General features: G+C 43.6%; 1 protein-coding gene across 1 annotated transcript; it reads left to right on the forward strand.

The window, feature by feature from the left end:
- The first annotated feature begins 14,201 nt into the window (after positions 1–14,201).
- On the forward strand, positions 14,202–15,143 carry LOC112908213 (olfactory receptor 2A12-like). Its single transcript, XM_025983666.2, has one exon. It carries the CDS (start codon positions 14,202–14,204, stop codon positions 15,141–15,143), a length of 942 nt encoding a protein of 313 aa, XP_025839451.2.
- Positions 15,144–18,790: the final 3,647 nt, after the last annotated feature.

Here is an 18,790-nt window from a genome sequence, read left to right on the forward strand (position 1 = left end):
GCTCTCCTATTTCTTTTCAAACAAGCTTTGGTTCATCAATGTGTTTAAACAAACGTGTCCATTTTATGTAAATTATCTTCTAATTTTTTGGAATAAAGTTGCTCATAATATTTTCAGAATCCCTTTAGTATCTATGGAATCTATACTAATGTTACTTTTCTCATCCCTGGCATTAGGAATCTGTGCTTTATCTTGTTTTTCCTGATCAATCTGGCTAGACTATTATCGATAGTTATTCATCTTCTGAGCACTGGGTGTTATTCTGTATGTTGGCAAATTGAACACCAATAAAAAATAAATTTATTTTAAAAAATAAAAATAAAGCAAACAAAAAATCAATCACTATGAGATTTCTTAGCCTTTGTCATCATGCTATCAAGTTTATTAATCCCACCCTGTGCTTTTTCATCTAACATATAGTTTTCATTGTTGGGAGTTAGATTTCTATCTTTCACATCTCTCCTTATGCTCAGTCTATCCTGTAGCTTCTTAAACACATAGAATATAAACATGATTTTTTAATGTCTCTGCCTACTTACTCTATCATCTGTGTGGTTTCTCAGTTGGTTTTAAATGGATGATGTTTCTCATGATGGGTCATATCTTCTCAGTTCATTGCCTCCCGGGTCACTTTTCATTCGATGCCAGTTATTTTGTTTTGTTTAGTTTTTTAAAAGATTTTTTATTTATTAATGAGAGATACAGAGAGAGATAGAGAGAGAGAGACACAGGCAGAGGGAGAAGCAGGCAGGCTCAATGCAGGCAGCCCGACGTCGGACTCGATCCCAGGTTTCCAGGATCAGGCCCTGGGCTGAAGGCAGCACTAAACTGCTGAGCCGCCGGGGCTGCCCAGATGCCAGTTATTTTGAATCTTACTTTACTGAGTGTCAGATATTTTTGAATTCCTGATAAATATTCTTAAGCTGTTTTTCTAGAATGTAGTTAAGTTACTTGTAAACAGTTTGATTCTCTTGAATTTGGCCTTTAAGTTTTGTTGGGCAAGACAAGAGCAGTATTTAGTCCAGCTAGTGAAAACAGGAAACATCTCTGGCCCTGAGTGAGCTCTGAGAATTGTTCCATCCAATCCTTCCACTTGTCTTTCCCCTTCCCCATCATCTGGTGCTTTCTTCACATACATCCGCTCCTCAGTGCTCATCTGAGACAGGCACGGGACCCTCTATAGATCTCCAGAGCTCTCTTCTCTCCAGTATTCTGCTCAGTGAATTCCAGCCACCTTGGCCAGTGTCTTAGTCTGAGCAGCTATAATTGAGTATCATAGACTGCGTGGTTTAAACAACAAACATATATTTTTCACAGTTCTGGAGGCTGAAAGTCAGAGACCAGGGTGCCAGCATGGTTGGAATCTTGTGAGACAACCTTTTGCTGGTTTATAGATGGCTGTCTTCTCATTGCATCCTCACATGCTGGGGAGAAATCTCTCTTGTCTCTTCCTCTTTTATAAGGGCATTAATATCATCAGGAAAGCTCCACCTTCATCATCTAATTACTTCCCAAAGGCCCCACCTCCAAATACAGTCCCATTGAGTGTTAGGATTTCAACATATGAACCTTGATGGGACCCAAACACCTTGTCCGTGGCAGCCACCCAGACTCTCAATTCTGTCTCTTCCAACTTAGGAAACCACTAGCCACCTTGGTGTCCTCACTTCCTTTGGCATCCTGGTCATTTTGTGAGCAGTAAACTGGGACAACTCATTGGTTTCTCATCTCTCACAAATCTCTGTCTCTTGCTGTCTTGGAAAACATTATTTCACGCAGTTTGTCTAAGTTTTTAGTTTTCACAGGTAGGAAAGTAATTCTGGTCTCTCTTACTTCATCCTGATTGGGAATAACAGTCTGAAACTGGTGGCTTTCTATTTTATAACTCTAATTCAACCCAACACATTTCTTGTGCCAGGAAATCAATACGTTGTGGTGACTTCCAATTTGGTATCATTTGTAATACAAAAAAATGGTATTAAAATTGCACATCCAACAATAAGTGAACAAATGCTTGACAATAATGGTCATAAACAATATGTGTGTAGATGGTGAAAGGGTTATCAAATAATATTAAGCTTTCTAAAAGGCAGGTACCTAATCCATTAGGGTTTGCATACAAAACCCAGAAAACCCAGTGAACAGTGGTTTAGATATACAGGAATTAATTTTATTATCTTCACCTCAAAAGAAGTCTTGAGGTAAGACTGCATATTACTGGATAATGTTAGTGAGAGAACCACTGTGATTCATTGAGCCTTTTCCTTATGGTCTCAAGATGACTCACCCAATTGCAGACATAACATTTGTATTCATGGGGTCTTCAGGGAAGGAGATATATCACTGTCATTCTAGCCCTTTTGTTGGGAAAAAGATGGTTTTTTCACACACACACAAAAAACTCCTCAGCTGAGTTTCCCTTGTGTCTCACTGGACAAGACCAAATTTTGTGACTACCCTCAATTAAAAGGGATTCTGGGAAAGGAAGATATAGTGCTGTCATTTGGCTTGGACCATTGATGAGGTATTGACTCATTGACAAACAAATGTTGTCAGCAAGAACATGGTTGAATCAACAAAGAAGGGGGAAATGGACAGTCAACCAGGTGGTATCTGTCTCAATAAAACAGTATATAAAATGTGATATTAATGAGATGAGGGGGGAAAAAGCCACTATCATTTAGGCATCTTAGAAAAAAATAGAGAGAAACATCTGGAAGCCATGAGTGAAATTTTCTCCGTAGTATAGAAGGAACTAGAGGGTAATTATTTTCCTTTTTCTACCTTTCTATGTTTATGAATTTTCTCTGATGAGCATGGGTTACTTTTGTAACTTGGAAAACAGGGAGGAATCCATCAAGGATTATCCTGGATATAAAGGAACCCATGGAGGAACGGTATCTTGACTAAGAACGGGGTTCTCTATTTCTTACTCAGCTTCCACCACCTTGCAGCTCAGAAAAAAACTTTGGACTCCTGGAAAGGCTGGGGTTCAAAATAGGGGAATCACAAAAGTTGAGGGCAGACTCCATCCCCAGACTAGAGCCTTGGGTGGTTCTGACTTGTCACCTCCCTCACCCCTAAGCAGAGTGTGGTAGAGGCACTTGGCAATATGGCAGACCTAAAATTAGGATCTCAGCTGCCTCCAACAGTTGCTTGACCCTAGATAAGTCATTTTGCCTCTCTGAACTTCAGTGTCCTCATCAATAAAGTGGAAATAACTTGCTTCCTAGAGAATTACAGGCAACGATACCTGTGAAGTGCTGGGCACATAGAAGGTATTTAAGAAATGCTGGCCCCAGATGGCGGAAGAGTAGGGTCCCCAAATCACCTGTCCCCACCAAATTACCAAAATAACCTTCAAATCATCTTGAAAACCTAAGAATTCGGCCTGAGATTTAAAGAGAGAACAGCTGGAATGCTAAAGTGAGAAGAGTTTGCACTTCTATCAAGGTAGGAAGACGGGGGTGGGGTGGGGGGAGAATTAAAGAAACAAAAGGCATCCGAGGCGGAGGGGCCCCGCGAGGAGCCGGCCTAAGGTGCAGCGAGTGTCCCCAGGACAGGAAAGCTGCGACCCAGAGAAGCAGGAGCTGTACCAATCTTCCCGGATGGAAAGGGGCTTGCAGGGAGTTAGAGCAGGACCCAGGAGGGCGGGGATGCCCTCGGGCTCCCTGGGACACTAACAGACACCTACGCCCCGGGGAAAGCGTGCCACACCCCGGGCCGAGCTCCCTAAGGGCTGCAGCGCGCAAGGCTGGACCTGGAACAGCTCGGAGGGGCTCGGGCGGCGGCTCCGTGGAGGGGGCTGCGCGGCCGGGAGCGCAAATCCAACAGCGCAGGCCGGGGAGCACAGGGCGCTGGGACACAGCCCAGGATCCGGCCTCCCTCCTCCCCCGGACAGGAAGAGGCCGGGAGGGCCCAGGACCGCAAGGACTCTCCTGCCCCGAGCTGAGCAGATCAGTGGCCCCGCCCGGAGCCTCCAGGCCCTGCAGATGGAGAGCCCCGGAGTTACTGCGGGAGCTGACTCCAGGGCTGCAGAGCTGGCCCGGCCACTGCGGTTGTTCCCCCTGGGGCCTCACGGGGTAAAAAACCCCACTGAGTCTCACACTGGCCTCACTGGATAAACAGGATAAACATTACTCACATATCCCTACACCAGGCAGGGGGCAGAGCAGCTCCCCCAAGTGCTAACACCTGAAAATCAGCGCAACAGGCCCCTCCCACAGAAGACCAGCTAGACCCACAGGGGAAAAACAAATTATTGGCCAAGCAGCACTGGAAAGTTCCAGGGGAAGTTGAAGGATTTACAGTATACAGAATCAGAGGATACTCACTCTTGTTATTTTTTTTTATTTGTTTGCTTCCCCCCCTTTTCTTTCTTTTTTTCTTTTCTTCTCTTTTTTTTCTTCTTTTTCTTTTTTCTTTTTTCCTTTTTCTTTTCTTCTTTCTCTCCTCTCTTTTTCTCCTTTTCCCAATACAACTTGTTTTTGGCCACTCTGCACTAAGCAAAATGACTAGAAGGAAAACCTCACCCCAAAAGAAAAAATCAGAAACAGTCCTCTCTCCCACAGAGTTACAAAATTTGGATTACAATTCAATGTCAGAAAGCCAATTCAGAAGCACTATTATACAGCTACTGGTGGCTCTAGAAAAAAGCATAAAGGACTCAAGAGACTTCATGACTGCAGAATTTAGATCCAATCAGGCAGAAATTAAAAATCAATTAAATGAGATGCAATCTGAACTAGAGGTTTTAACGATGAGGATGAACGAGGTGGAAGAACAAATGAGTGACATAGAAGACAAGTTGATAGCAAACAGGGAAACTGAGGATAAAGAGACAAACAAAAGATCATGAGGATAGATTAAGGGAAATAACTGACAGCCTGAGGAAGAAAAACCTACCTTTAATTGGGGTTCCCGAGGGCGCTGAAAGGGCCAGAGGGCCAGAATATGTATTTGAACAAATCATAGCTGAAAACTTTCCTAATCTGGGAAGTGAAACAGGCATTCAGATCCAGGAAATAGAAAAATCCCCCCGTAAAATCAATAAAAACCGTTCAACACCTCGACATTTAATAGTGAAGCTTGCAAATTCCAAAGATAAAGAGAATATCCTTAAAGCAGCAAGAGACAAGAAATCTCTAACTTTTATGGGGAGAAATACCAGATTAACAGCAGACCTCTCCACGGAGACCTGACAGACCAGAAAGGGCTGGCAGGATATATTCAGTGTCCTAATGAGAAAAATATGCAACCAAGAATACTTTATCCAGCAAGGCTTTCATTCAGAATAGAAGGAGAGATAAAGAGCTTCCAAGACAAGCAGGAACTGAAAGAATATGTGACCACCAAACCAGCTCTGCAAGAAATTTTAAGGGGTACTCTTTTTTTTTAATGTCTGCCAGATGTGAGTTTATTTTTTTATAATAAATTTACTTTTTATTGGTGTTCAATTTACCAACATACAGAATAACACCCAGTGCTCATCCCGTCAAGTGCCCCCTCAGTGCCTGTCACCCATTCACCCCCACCTCCGCCCTCCTCCCCTTCCACCACCCCTAGTTCGTTTCCAAGAGTTAGGAGTCTTTATGTTCTGTCTCCCTTTCGGATATTTCCCACACATTTCTTCTCCCTTCTAAGGGGTACTCTTAAAATTCATCTTTAAGAAGAAGCCCAAAGGAACAATTCATAAAAACAGGGACTGAATAGGCATCATGATGACACTAAACTCATATCTTTCAACAGTAACTCTGAACGTGAATAGGCTTAATGACCCCATCAAAAGGCGCAGGGTTTCAGACTGGATAAAAAAACAGGACCCATCTATTTGCTGTCTACAAGAGAATCATTTTAGACCGAAGGACATCAACAGCCTGAAAATAAAAGGTTGGAGAACCATTTACCATTCAAATGGTCCTCAAAAGAAAGCAGGGGTAGCCATCCTCATATCAGATACACTAAAATTTACCCCGAAGACTGTAGTGAGAGATGAAGAGGGACACTATATCATACGTAAAGGATCTATCCAACAAGAGGACTTAATAATCATCAATATATTTGCCCCGAATGTAGGAGCTGCCAAATATATCAATCAATTAATAACCAAAGTTAAGACATACTTAGATAATAATACACTTATACTTGGTGACTTGAGCTTTCTACAATCTACAGATCTTCTAAGCACAACATCTCCAAAGAAACAAGAGCTTTAAATGATACACTGGTCCAGATGGATTTCACAGATATCTACAGAACTTTATATCCAAACACAACTGAATACACATTCTTCTCAAGTGCACATGGAACTTTCTCCAGAATAGACCACATACTGGGTCTGAACCGAATACCAGATCAGGTCTGAACCGATACCAAGAGATTAGGATCATCCCCTGTGTATTCTCAGACCATAATGCCTTGAAATCAGAACTAAATCACAACAGAAATTTGGAAGGACTTCAAACACGTGGAGGTTAAGGACCATCCTGCTAAAAGATGAAAGGGTCAACCAGGAAATTAAGAAAGAATTAAAAAGATTCATGGAAACTAATGAGAATGAAGATACAACCCTTCAAAATCTTTGGGATACAGCAAAAGGAGTCCTGAGGGGGGAATACATCACAATACAAGCATCCATCCAAAAACTGGAAAGAACTCAAATACAAAAGCTAATCTTACACCTAAAGGAGCTACATAAAAAACAGCAAATAGATCCTACACCCAGCAGAAGAGTTTTTTATAATAAATTTTTTTAATTGGTGTTCAATTTGCCAACGTACAGAATAACACCCAGTGCTCATCCCGTCAAGTGCCCCCCTCAATGCCCGTCACCCATTCACCCCCACCCCCCGCCCTCCTCCCCTTCCACCACCCCTAGTTCGTTTCCCAGAGTTAGGAGTCTTTATGTTCTGTCTCCCTTTCTGATATTTCCCACACATTTCTTCTCCCTTCCCTTATATTCCCTTTCACTATTATTTATATTCCCCAAATGAATGAGAACATATAATGTTTGTCCTTCTCCGATTGAATTACTTCACTTAGCATAATACCCTCCAGGTCCATCCACGTTGAAGCAAATGGTGGGTATTTGTCGTTTCTAATGGCTGAGTAATATTCCTTTGTGTACATAAACCACATCTTCTTTATCCATTCATCTTTCGATGGACACCAAGGCTCCTTCCACAGTTTGGCTATTGTGGACATTGCTGCTAGAAACATCAGGGTGCAGGTGTCCCGGCGTTTCATGGCATCTGTATCTTTGGGGTAAATCCCCAACAGTGCAATTGCTGGGTCGTAGGGCAGGTCTTTTTTTAACTCTTTGAGGAACCTCCACACAGTTTTCCAGAGTGGCTGCACCAGTTCACATTCCCACCAACAGTGTAAGAGGGTTCCCTTTTCTCTGCATCCTCTCCAACATTTGTGGTTTCCTGCCTTGTTAATTTTTCCCATTCTCACTGGTGTGAGGTGGTATCTCATTGTGGTTTTGATTTGTATTTCCCTGATGGCAAGTGATGCAGAGCATTTTCTCATGTGCATGTTGGCCATGTCTATGTCTTCCTCTGTGAGATTTCTGTTCATGTCTTTTGCCCATTTCATGATTAGATTGTTTGTTTCTTTGGTGTTGAGTTTAATAAGAGAATAGAAGGGAAGGGAGAAGAAATGGGTAGGAAATATCAGAAAGGGAGACAGAACATGAAGACTCCTAACTCTGGGATATGAACTAGGGGTGGTGGAAGTGGATGTGGGCGGGGGTTGGGGTGACTGGGTGACAGGCACTGAGGTGGGCACTTGACGGGATGAGCACTGGGTGTTATTCTATATGTTGGCAAATTGAAACCAATAAAAATAAATTTATAAAAAAATTAAAAAATAAATGCTGGCCCCTAACCCCTTTCCTTCCCTGTCCCCATTAGAATGTGTATCTGGCAGGAGGCCCCTAAAGAGCCTGATTGCCCTCAAAAGTGCTACTCTTGGGTCTAGAGTGCATTAGCCAACCACCTTCCACTCCACATGAGACTCTGTCTCCCCCGAGGCGACACATGGCTCCCTGCCTCTGGTCTGCCTTGTGCCCAATCAGGACATTGGGCTCAGCACTGGTTAGGAGCACAGCCTGTATCGTCAGACAAAACTATGTTCAGAATCCTAGTGCCGCACAGGCTCCTTAAAGCTCTGGGTTTCCTTTTGTATATTTGTCAAGTGGTGATAATAATACTGCAAAGATATCAAATGTCTGGCCCATAATCACACACACACACACACACACACACACACACACACACAAACCCAAAACAAAATCTAATAGCAAGTATTATTATTATATAGAGATCACAGCTGCATTTTACAGAGAGGAGACTGAGGCTCTGGGAAGCTTTGTGGCTCTGCCAGGCCACAGTGACCATATCTGAATACAAATCCCTGGGTCTTCATCAGTGCACCAGTTGCTTCCCTAGAGGCTATTCACTGGAGCCCTTAGGTGCTGAGCGGAAGGGCAGGGCCCTCCCTGTGCTGTCAGTGTGAAGGCTCTGCTGGGGGTACCGCCCGACATTGGAGATGTAGGGGATGGCACAGAGCGTCAGCTTGGGTAAAATGGGCTGATAGAGCATGAGCGCTTATCAAGAGCAAGGAGAGCAGCCCAGACAGCCCCACAGACTCTCCTCCTAAGGAAAGGCAAGGCAGGTAAGGGCTTGTGCATTGTAACACAGACTGAAAATTCTGGAGGAGGGGGGTGTGGTTGGAAGCAGGAGGGTGGAGAGGCAAAGAGATATTTTAGAGAACACAACATTAGTGTCAGAAGTGCTTGCTTTTAGTTCAGTACAAGAATGGATTTTTATGAAGGGCAGTCAAGGCTACCTAAATTGCCTGGAGAGATAGTGAGCCTCCTGTCCTTGGGAGTATGTGAACAGGAGTGGGAGCATCCTTTGCCAGGGAAGCTGCAGAGAACATGGGTTCCTGGCAGGGATTAGATTATCCAAGATCACCTCAAGTGCCAAGATTTGGTTAATCACCCATCACCTAGACACAGGATATCAGCAGGACTGGGATTGCCCTCCTTGGCTGGGAGGGGAAGACCAAGGTTGGGAGTGCTATGGGCTGGGTCAGGGTCTTAATCTGAAGGCAGCATCTGCCTTCGATGCTTGGGAGGTTGTATGTTTTTGGCATCCATGTTCAGTGTGCTCTGACAAGAGGGGGTGAGTGGAAGCCTCCCCATCCCAGCTACCAGGATCCTCTCTGACCTGCAGATCTGTCTTCACTTTTCATCCCTTTCCAGTGTAGTCATACTCTTTCCTGCCATCTTGGTCCTCTGTCTCCTTGCCTGTCCATCTGTGTACACTGATCCTTCCTGGTCTGCTTCTGGGTCTCTGGTCTGTGTCCTAGTTCATCCTTGCTGCCCTTAGATGGGGAGCTGCCACTTCAGACCCCTCTTTACACCTGCTTTGTCTTCCATTCCCCAGGATTCTCTGGATCCCACTTAGGTTCCCATGGCTCATATCAGCAATCCCCTGGTGCAGCAGATGCCAGGCCCTCAGAGCACATCCTGGTTATCCTTGTGCCCCACAAGCACTGCTGTCTTTCAGCCCTTGCTGGGGCTGCTGGATGCAACGGGAGGAGGAGCCACCCTAGCAGGGTGGCTACCTGCAGGCCTCTTGCTCAGCTCGTGCACATTCTGGTACAGCTTCCTATGTGGGGAAGGCAGTGTGGCACCTGCCTCTGACCTCCCATCAGGATGTGCCCTCCCCTTGTGTAGCTTGCTGGGAGGACAGGGAGCATGAGGAGAGCAGAGGGGACATATGGCTGTGTTGCTGCTGTGTGTTGCAGCCAGCAGCTGCCTTAGGAGCATGGCTGGAGTTGTTGCCTCCCTGCATCTGCTTGGCTTGGAGGGCTGCCTGTCCCAGCTTCACTTCCCCTGCTTTTTGGCCATGATTCCTGCTCTTCTCGTTCCCTCTCATGTCAGCTTCTACCTTGCAGGAGGCAGAAGACGAGAGAGAGCAGGTGAGAGAGTAGGTGGTGGGAAGAAAACAGAAGGAGCTTTTTCCAGGTGGGTCAATCCAACTACATTCTTGTTAGAGATGCTCAGAGAGGCAGCATAACCTGGTGGTTATGAGCCCAGGCTCTAGAGTCAGCTATAGCTGTGACCCTGTGCAAGCTGTGTCTCTGCTCTCCTCACCTGTAAAATGGGCACAACAGTAACACCCACTGATAGGGTGGCTACTTGCAGGGCTCTTGCCCAGCTCGTGCACATTCTGGTACAGCTTTTCCTGTTTCCTATGGCAGGTGTGTGTTCTGCTCGGAGGGTGCCCATATTTATTATTAAACCTTTCAGCTATGACCCTAATTACACTGTGTGTAAAGGATGCGTTACAGGGTCTGGCCCATAGGGAGTTGTTAAAACAACAATATTTTGTTATATTAAGTTATTAAATAGTTATAAGTATTACATGAATTATTACATTATTATAGAATTTAAAATAATGTTTTATTATTATTATTTATTGGCTAGGACAAGAGTTGAGAGGAATAATAGAGATTCATAATATTTGGTGCCAGCTCTCTCAATTTTTTTCCCTCAACCTATTTGTGCCCTGATTTTTCCCAAGAAAAATGACCTCCAGACCAGATAGAGGTGCTTTCCTCCAGATTTATGATAAGCCAGAAGGGAAAGTGTAGGGACAGACACAATGTCTGTAATCTCTCTTTTAAAAAAGATTCTATTTATGAGAGAGAGAGAGAGAGAGAGAGAATATAAGTAGATGGGAGAGGCAGAGGGAGAGGAAAGAGAAACAGACTCCTTACTGAGCAGGGAGCCTGACAATGACATGGGGCTCGATCCCAGGACCTGAGATCATGACCTGAGCCAAAGGCAGATGCTTAATTGACTGATCCAAACAGGTGCCCCTATAATCTCCTTTTTTCTGGTTCCCAGGGTCTCAAGTGGTCCGTAGATCATTCAGCAAGCAGTTACTTGGTCTTACTATGCGCTGGGGGCAGTATTAAGTAAGGAAGGTATAGTGGGAAACCCTAACATTGAGCACAGGGAAGCAAATCCCAGTTATCTTGGTCTCATCTTGAGCTATCTCAGAGGCCAAAATGCTGAGCAGCTAGTAGCCAGGAGTTCTGGGTCCTTGTCTGAACTCTGGGACAAGCTCCCACTATGACCTGGGATCTGTCTCCTTCTTGTGTCTCCTCTCTGCACATGGCATCTTGGGCCCTGGGATGCTTTCTATTTCAGCCCTTGCAGTGGTCAAAGATCCTTCTGAAGTGTCAGCCCACCAACCTACCTTGACCCCTGGTCAAAGGGGGTCAAAACTGAGACTTCTCTCAAGGAGTGAAGCCAGGCTCTTGGTCTAAATCCCTTAGACTTTTCCCTATAGATAAGGGAGCCACTGAAGGATGGAAAGAGTGTCCCACTCAGAGTTTTATTTTAGAAAGAGCACTGGTGCAGAGCAAGGACCCAGCTGGAGGATGGAGATGAAACCAGGTGAGAAAGAGGATCCAACTGTCTGAACCAGACTGTGGCAGTGGGATTGGAGAGGGACAGGTGGGTGTGAAAGGCATTTTGAAGGTGGCAGCAGTGGAACCTGGAGCCAGATGGGATGTGGGGGATGGGAAGGGAGCTGAGGAGATTTTCCCAAGTTTTTGACTGGTATGACTTTGTTCACCTCAGAGATGTCATCAATTACTCTGTGTGTGTGTGTACATGTGTGTGTACATGTCTTCATATATACCTATATGTCATATAGTTAAATTAAGCCTAACTAAAAAATCTTTTCCCTTAGATGTGCCTTTCTCTAAGAATCAAAAACAGAAAACATTTAAGTAAATTGAGGACTCGTATTAGTTGAGTTCTGGTTAGCTATGGTTTTGCTGTGCATAGAAAACCTTATTGCTGCTTCAGAATGAGTGATACTCCATTTCTCCCATATACTCCATCTCTGAGCCTTGGTTTCTCATCTGTGAAGTGGAGACAATGATCCCTAACCTATACATCTCACAGAGTCATCATTAGTTTCAAAGAGAGAATGAATGTCAAGATATATAGTAAGCTACAGCTCAAAAGACAAATTCTATATTTTTAGCCCAAATAGAGACACAGAGGCCAGACTTGGTAGATAATGATATCTCTCTTTGTTCTCCCTCACATGGAGTTTCTGGTTATAATCCCCGAGAGTCAGGCAATTTTTTCCCAGGAAAAAAAATGTTTTACCCCCAAGAGAGTCAAGGGAAGGATGATGGAGAACCAGGGGTTCAAGGAGCTTGAGTTTTTGCCCCAAGATCCTGGTTATGGTATAGCATCCTTGGGCACAGTTTGCTCATTCCAGTTGTCCTCAGCCTCCTTGCATAGATCAACCAGGTTAAACATAAGACTTTTAAACCAGTCTTTAACATAAGACTATTAAAGAGTCAGACCTTCCATCAGCTGTATGTGAAAAATTAAAAGTAGAAATGGAAAAAAAAGTAGAATTAAAAGTAGAAATTTTCCCACTTTTGGCCCCAAGGTAGGGTATTCCTACCTTGGGTCCTTGTAAAACTTCCTCTCCAGAAGAATGTGGCTTGCAAGGTAGATATTTTTATTTCTAATTTTAAAGTCAGGGAACTGAGTCTTAGGAAATTAGCTAGCAGCCCAAGGTCATGTAGCAAGCAAAGCCAGAGCTAGGATTCAAGCAGAGCCCACTGTCTCTAAACCCCATGCTCCTTCCCCCTGGGGAAAGAATGTGACTTACAAGGATACTTTGGTGAAAGGTAGGGATTTAATTTTTTAAAAAGTTATTTTCCAGTTACCTGACAGCTATTGGATAATGTCTCTGAAGGTTTTGGAAACATGCCTAGCATGTAGGGGGTTCAAAGTGTGTGCAGTCTTTTGGCCAAAGTCAAGAAACAATCTGATGTATTTAGTGTAGACACAAGTTCTTGTGCAGATTCATTCATGATGCTCCTAAGGAGAGCAAGAAGATTGGAGAACAAGTAGGTTGGATCAGATAAATTGGCACCAGGAGAAGGAAAATACGGACAGCATCAAGATCGCTTCCATTCCCTTAGTACTTATGATGCACATGTCATCTCTTCAGTGAGGCTGTCCTTTCCCTGTTCTCCCCAAAGAATCTCCGCTTCAGGGAGGTTAAGTTGAGGAAAAGCTGAGAGCTGGTAAGAAGCTAAAAGAAAGAATGAAATACTGGCTGTTATGGGGAGAAGCAGCAAAGAATGGGCATCTGGGAGAGTGAAAATTGATTACAGGCTTTAAGTATGGTGGGGTACTTCTACGGAAGTTTGCTTGTGTAGCTTGGACCTGAATCTCATCTTGTATCTGGAAAGCCATCCAGAAATGCAGCTATACTAGGCACCTATCCTACGGTTGGCCTTCTGTGTGAAGCTTTTCATGCCAAAATATTATTCCCTGATATCATATATCATAGATATCATATTCTTTTTTTTAAGATTTTATTTATTTATTCATGAGAGACTGAGAGAGAGAGAGAGCGAGAGAGGCAGAGACACAGGCAGGAGAAGTAGGCCCCACATATTCTTGCAGCAAACTTGTAGCAAAGAGATAATTAATCTCATGTTGAACTCAAGGAAGTAGTCTCAAAGGGGTATGGGGGTTGAGTAAAGGCCTTGTTCAAGGTCCTTCATTCAGTAAATTATAGAGACAAGACTTAGAACTCAGTGTTCCTTCTAATGCATCATAGCCTGAGAGGGGGCCAGTAAGTAGTCAGAGAGATGGCCTGGCCTGGGGCTGACTGAAGGTAAAAATAAAGTGGAAAATAAATTGATGTCATCAACAGGACCAAGTAAGTTCTCTCACTGTAAGTTGCCAAATTGCATACAGGCTGTATGGCAATATTTATCTCTAAATGCCTGACTGCCTTACTGAGGAGAAGGAGTTGCTAAGGGGAAGTAGAGATCAGCTAGTCCAATGCTTTCATTTCACAGCCGAGGAATCTGAGGCTGAAATGGGTAATTACTGGTGGGTGGTCAGAGGCAGAGCCTGGACCAGATGTGGAAGCCCTTTCCTCTTCACAGATTTCCTGAGAGTAGTGTCAGTGTCCAAGAGGAGGTAAAATAAGCTGTCATGTTGAGGGGATTGTGGTGTCTCATCATAACTGGACACTGACCACTGCTACTCCAACCCCATCAGTAACCCTCACCCTGGTGCATAGCTTAGCTAGTTCTCTGAATTGCTGTCTTTCCTTTTCATTTAGGAGAACATGATGCAAGAATTTAACCAGTCCTCTGTGACTGAATTCATCCTTCTAGGCTTCTCCTTCAATCCCAGGACCACTCCTCTGCTCTTCACAGTCTTCCTGATGACCTACCTGTTGATTATTCTGGGCAACAGCTTAATCACCATCCTCATCTGCCTGGACTCACACCTCCACACACCCATGTACTTCTTTATTGGCATCCTTTCCATATTGGATCTGGGCTACACCACTACAACTGTGCCCCAAATGTTGGCACATTTAGCCAGCCAGAAGAAAACCATCTCTTTTGCCAGCTGTGTGGCCCAAATGTACATTTTCTTGGTGCTAGGCATCACTGAGTCATGGCTCTTTGCCATGATGTCTATAGACAGGTATGTAGCCATCTGCCACCCCCTCAGATACAAGGTCATCATGAGCCCGTGGCTATGTGGGGTAATGGTCATTTTCTGTGGACTCATGGGCATAATCTCTGCTCTTATCTACACTGTCTTTGCCATGTGTCTGCCATACTGTGGTCCCAACAAGATCAACCACTTCTTTTGTGAAGTCCCTGCAGTCTTAAAGCTAGCTTGTGCAGACACATCAGTCAATGACTGGGTAGACTTCATTCTCGGCTTTAGTGTCATCCTGGTCCCACTCTCCCTCATCCTTGTCATTTATGTCAACATCTTCATTGCCATCTTGAGGATCCATTCAGCCCAGGGGCGACTGAAGGCCTTCTCCACTTGTGCCTCTCATATCATTGTGGTCACCATGTTCTGTGTGCCAGCCATGGTCATGTATATGAAGCCTGGCTCTGAGGCCTCCCTGGAAGAGGACAAGAAATTGGCACTGTTCTACAATGTTGTCTCTGCTTTCCTCAACCCCATCATCTACAGCCTCCGGAACAAGGATGTGAAGAGGGCTTTCCTCAAGGTGGCAGGTTGGGGCAGGGCCCCAGAATGAGACCCTGGAAGGATAGCTGGGAGGGGACAGAGAAACAAGACTTGTGATGCAGAGTCAACGCCCTAAACACTCATTCCCATGACCCAACAACACCAGGACACTCACAGCACCCAGGTCCAAATGTGGACTCCACACAACCCCTGGGAGACAGCCCACTTTTAATTGACAGGCTGGTCACCATGAAATATCTTCTAGACAGTCAGTCTTTCAGCCTCCTTTTGTTTTAGAGTCTCAGCAGATAACAAAAGAGGGGGTGTCTGAGCCCTTAAAGTCTTTTATTGAAACAAAAGGAATGTGCTTTGGGGTATGCCTTGTGACTAAATCTTGAGAAAGTTTCATTCTCCTCTGGAAACCACACACAGGGTTTTAGTTTAGCTGGAGGGAAGGGCAAGGGCACTGACATTGGAGGATTCCTGGCCCCAAGAGGAGGAATGAGTGAACATCATTGCAGTGACTTAGGGGTGTGGTGTGCTTGCTTTGGACATACAGACTGGAGACAAGTTGGGAGGGATGGAGGCAACCAGCTACACTTACCTCCCCTTGAGACCCATCTCTGGTCACTCTGTTCCCTCTTTTCTCCTTCCAAGTAAACTGGCCTGTCTTTGGCTTGGATGTGCCATACTCTTTTCCATTTCAGGGTTTCCATATATGCTCTTTGTTCTCCCTTCTCCCTTAACCCCATCCTATATCCATCCCACCAGGTTATGTCATTGACTCCTGTTCATCTGTCAGGCCTTGGCTCAAGCTTCAGCTCCTCAAAGAAGCCTTTTCTTGAGTCACCAGAGTGAGTCTTCCAAAGCACCCTGTACCTCTCTGTCATAAAAAGGCATGTGGTTCAAAATCTGAGTTCCCTACTGAATGGCAACTTCCAAGAGGTGGGGCCCTAAATGTTCCGTTGACCTCAAGAACCCAGCCCCATGCCACCCACAATCCAACCTTCAACAGATATTTTATGAGTGAAGAAATACACACTTCACAGGAAAGGCCAGAGAGGGCAGATGAAGCTAGTAAGTGGGAGAGTTGATGAGTTAGGACTAGCAAAATGTAGGAAACTGTGGCAGATACAAAAAGGGAGAAGATAAAGAGGATTAAATGTTGTTTGGTTACAATCATATGGGGAAAAGTTTGCTTTTATTATTAATAAACATGAAATGAATTAGTGGGATATCATTTTTCACCTATCAAACCAGAAAATTTTAGAAAAATGTGATACTCAATGCTGGGAAAAAATGCAATGAGACTGAAACCCACACATATTGCTGAAAAGATTACCCTTGGTTCTAACTTTCTAGAGCAGTGCCCTCCACATAGTAGGCTCTCAATACATCTGTTATATGATGAGCATAATACAAATAATTATAGCCTTTTTATTAAGCATGTATGTACTAACACAGTTGTTAAAATTTTACGTATATTAATCCATTGATTAAAAAACCAATAATTAGAAAGCATAACAATATGCATCATGAACCTTTACAATGTTTATATGCTTGGGTCCAGAAATTTCAGTCCTAAGACTGTGTCTTAAGAACAAAATCAGAAATGCAGACCAAGTTTTATGTATAAATATGTTCATTAGAGAATTATTGGAAGTAACTATAATATATCAACTTTATGAAATGCTATGCAATCAATACTGTTTGTGTCATCTTTTGAAGCAATATTTAATTACATTGAAAAGTGTGATGATATGTTAGGTAGAAACAATCAAGATATAAGTTACGTATATAAGCTTAATCTAAGTTTTATAAAATATTCACACATTTATTTTTTAAGATTTTGTTTATTTATTCATGAGAGACACACACTCAGAGAGAGGAGAGACATAGGCAGAGGGAGAAGCAGGCTCTCCACAGGCAGCCTGATGAAAGACTCCATCCAAGAACCCTGAGATCACAACCTGGGCCAAAGGCAGATGCTCAATCACTGAGCCACCAGGTGCCCCCATACATTCATTTTTATTTTTTATTTATTTTTTAAAAGATTTTATTTATTTATTCATGACAGACAGAGAGAGAGAGGCAGAGACACAGGCAGAGAGAGAAGCAGGTTCTATACAAGGAGCCTGATGTGGGACTCAATCCCTGGGCTCCAGGATCACACCCCGGGCTGAAGGTGGCGCTAAACCTCTGGGCCACTGGGGCTGCCCCATACATTCGTTTTTAAAAGCCTGAATGGATACATGTTAACATGTTAATATGGGATATCTCCAGGTGGTAAGATAATAAGCGATTTTTATTTTATTTCTTATTTTCTCTACTTTCTAAAATTTCTACAATCAGCATATATTGTCTTTATAGGAGAAAGAAATTAAGATTACTTGAGAAATACTTGTCCTGTCAGAGAAAAGTAAATTAGCCATGATGATAGCATCAAACGTTCATTGATGCTTACTGTCTAACACCCGATGCTAGGTCCCATGGGTGCAAGCATGATAATCTAAGCCCCAGTCTAGTGGTGAGAGACAAGTACAAGACACAGATGCAATAACATACTAACTGTGCTGCTGCTGGAAACATGTTCAAAGCTCTGAGGGAGTGAGGAGGATTCACAGATGAGGCCATATTTCTGCTGGGTGCTGGAAGCATGAATAGAAGCTTGATAAGTGGAGAAGAGAGGAGAGAGCAGGGACCACCAAATGTTGAAAGCTGAGAGACACAGAACTTAAGGAGAATGGGTGGAGCGGCCGAGACACGGGCCCAGACAGGAGGGAGCAGATGTTACAGATAGGGCCTGGCATGTTGTGGTGAAAAGCTTTAGGTTTTCCCCTCCTCTGGACGAGTGTATTTACCAAGGACTGTTACCTGGTACTCTGATCCTGCGAAACAGTCTGTGATGAAAAGATTTCCTGCTCATATAGCCTCAGAAACACTGATCTCCTCTTCATGCTTCAGAAGGCACAATTTAGGATGTTAAAGACTCTGAGAAGACTGATAGCAATAGACCAATAGATTAATAGCAAGGAAAACACTGGGGTGCCTGGGTGACTCAGCTAAGCTTCCCACTCTTTATTTGGGCTGGGGTCATGATCTCAGGGTCAGGAGATCGAGCCCTGCATCGGGCTCCATGCTCAGCATAAAATCTGCTTGTCGCTCTTCCTCTCCTACCCCCACCCTGTTCACACTGTCTCTTTCGAATAAATAAATGAATGAATGGAGTGTTAAAAAAAAAAAAAGAAAACACCTATGCTAATTCTATTTAACACAATATCACCAAACTTGTTGGATCAGAGCTTTTCCTTCCTAAAGAAACTAGAATTTTCTAAAAATGTGCTTAGAGAAGTACTATTATATGCATGAGTGAATTTGAGGGGGGAATACAGAAGAAATATAAAGTAATTAAAGTATACCTCAAAGGTCACCCTCAGAGTTAACTATGCTTAATATCTTTGTGTAGCTTTGTCACAATTGAGATGTACAAACATTCTTCTGTAGCTTTTCATCATGACCTATATGTCTCTTACACATATAATTTCTGTAATTTTATTTTATCATGCTTCAGTTTCTGTATTTTCTTTTTCCAACATAATATATTTTATTCTATTTTATTTTATAATAAATTTATTTTTTATTGGTGTTCAATTGGCCAACATACAGAATAACACCCAGTGCTCATCCCGTGACCTGAATTCCAGTTTACTAATTTCT

This window comes from Vulpes vulpes, chromosome 10, assembly GCF_048418805.1.
Source record: "Vulpes vulpes isolate BD-2025 chromosome 10, VulVul3, whole genome shotgun sequence".
Taxonomy (NCBI): domain Eukaryota; kingdom Metazoa; phylum Chordata; class Mammalia; order Carnivora; family Canidae; genus Vulpes; species Vulpes vulpes.

Bases quoted from the DNA above. Each gene is read 5' to 3' on its own strand.
- LOC112908213 (XM_025983666.2), top strand. From the start codon at position 14,202: ATGATGCAAGAATTTAACCAGTCCTCTGTGACTGAATTCATCCTTCTA.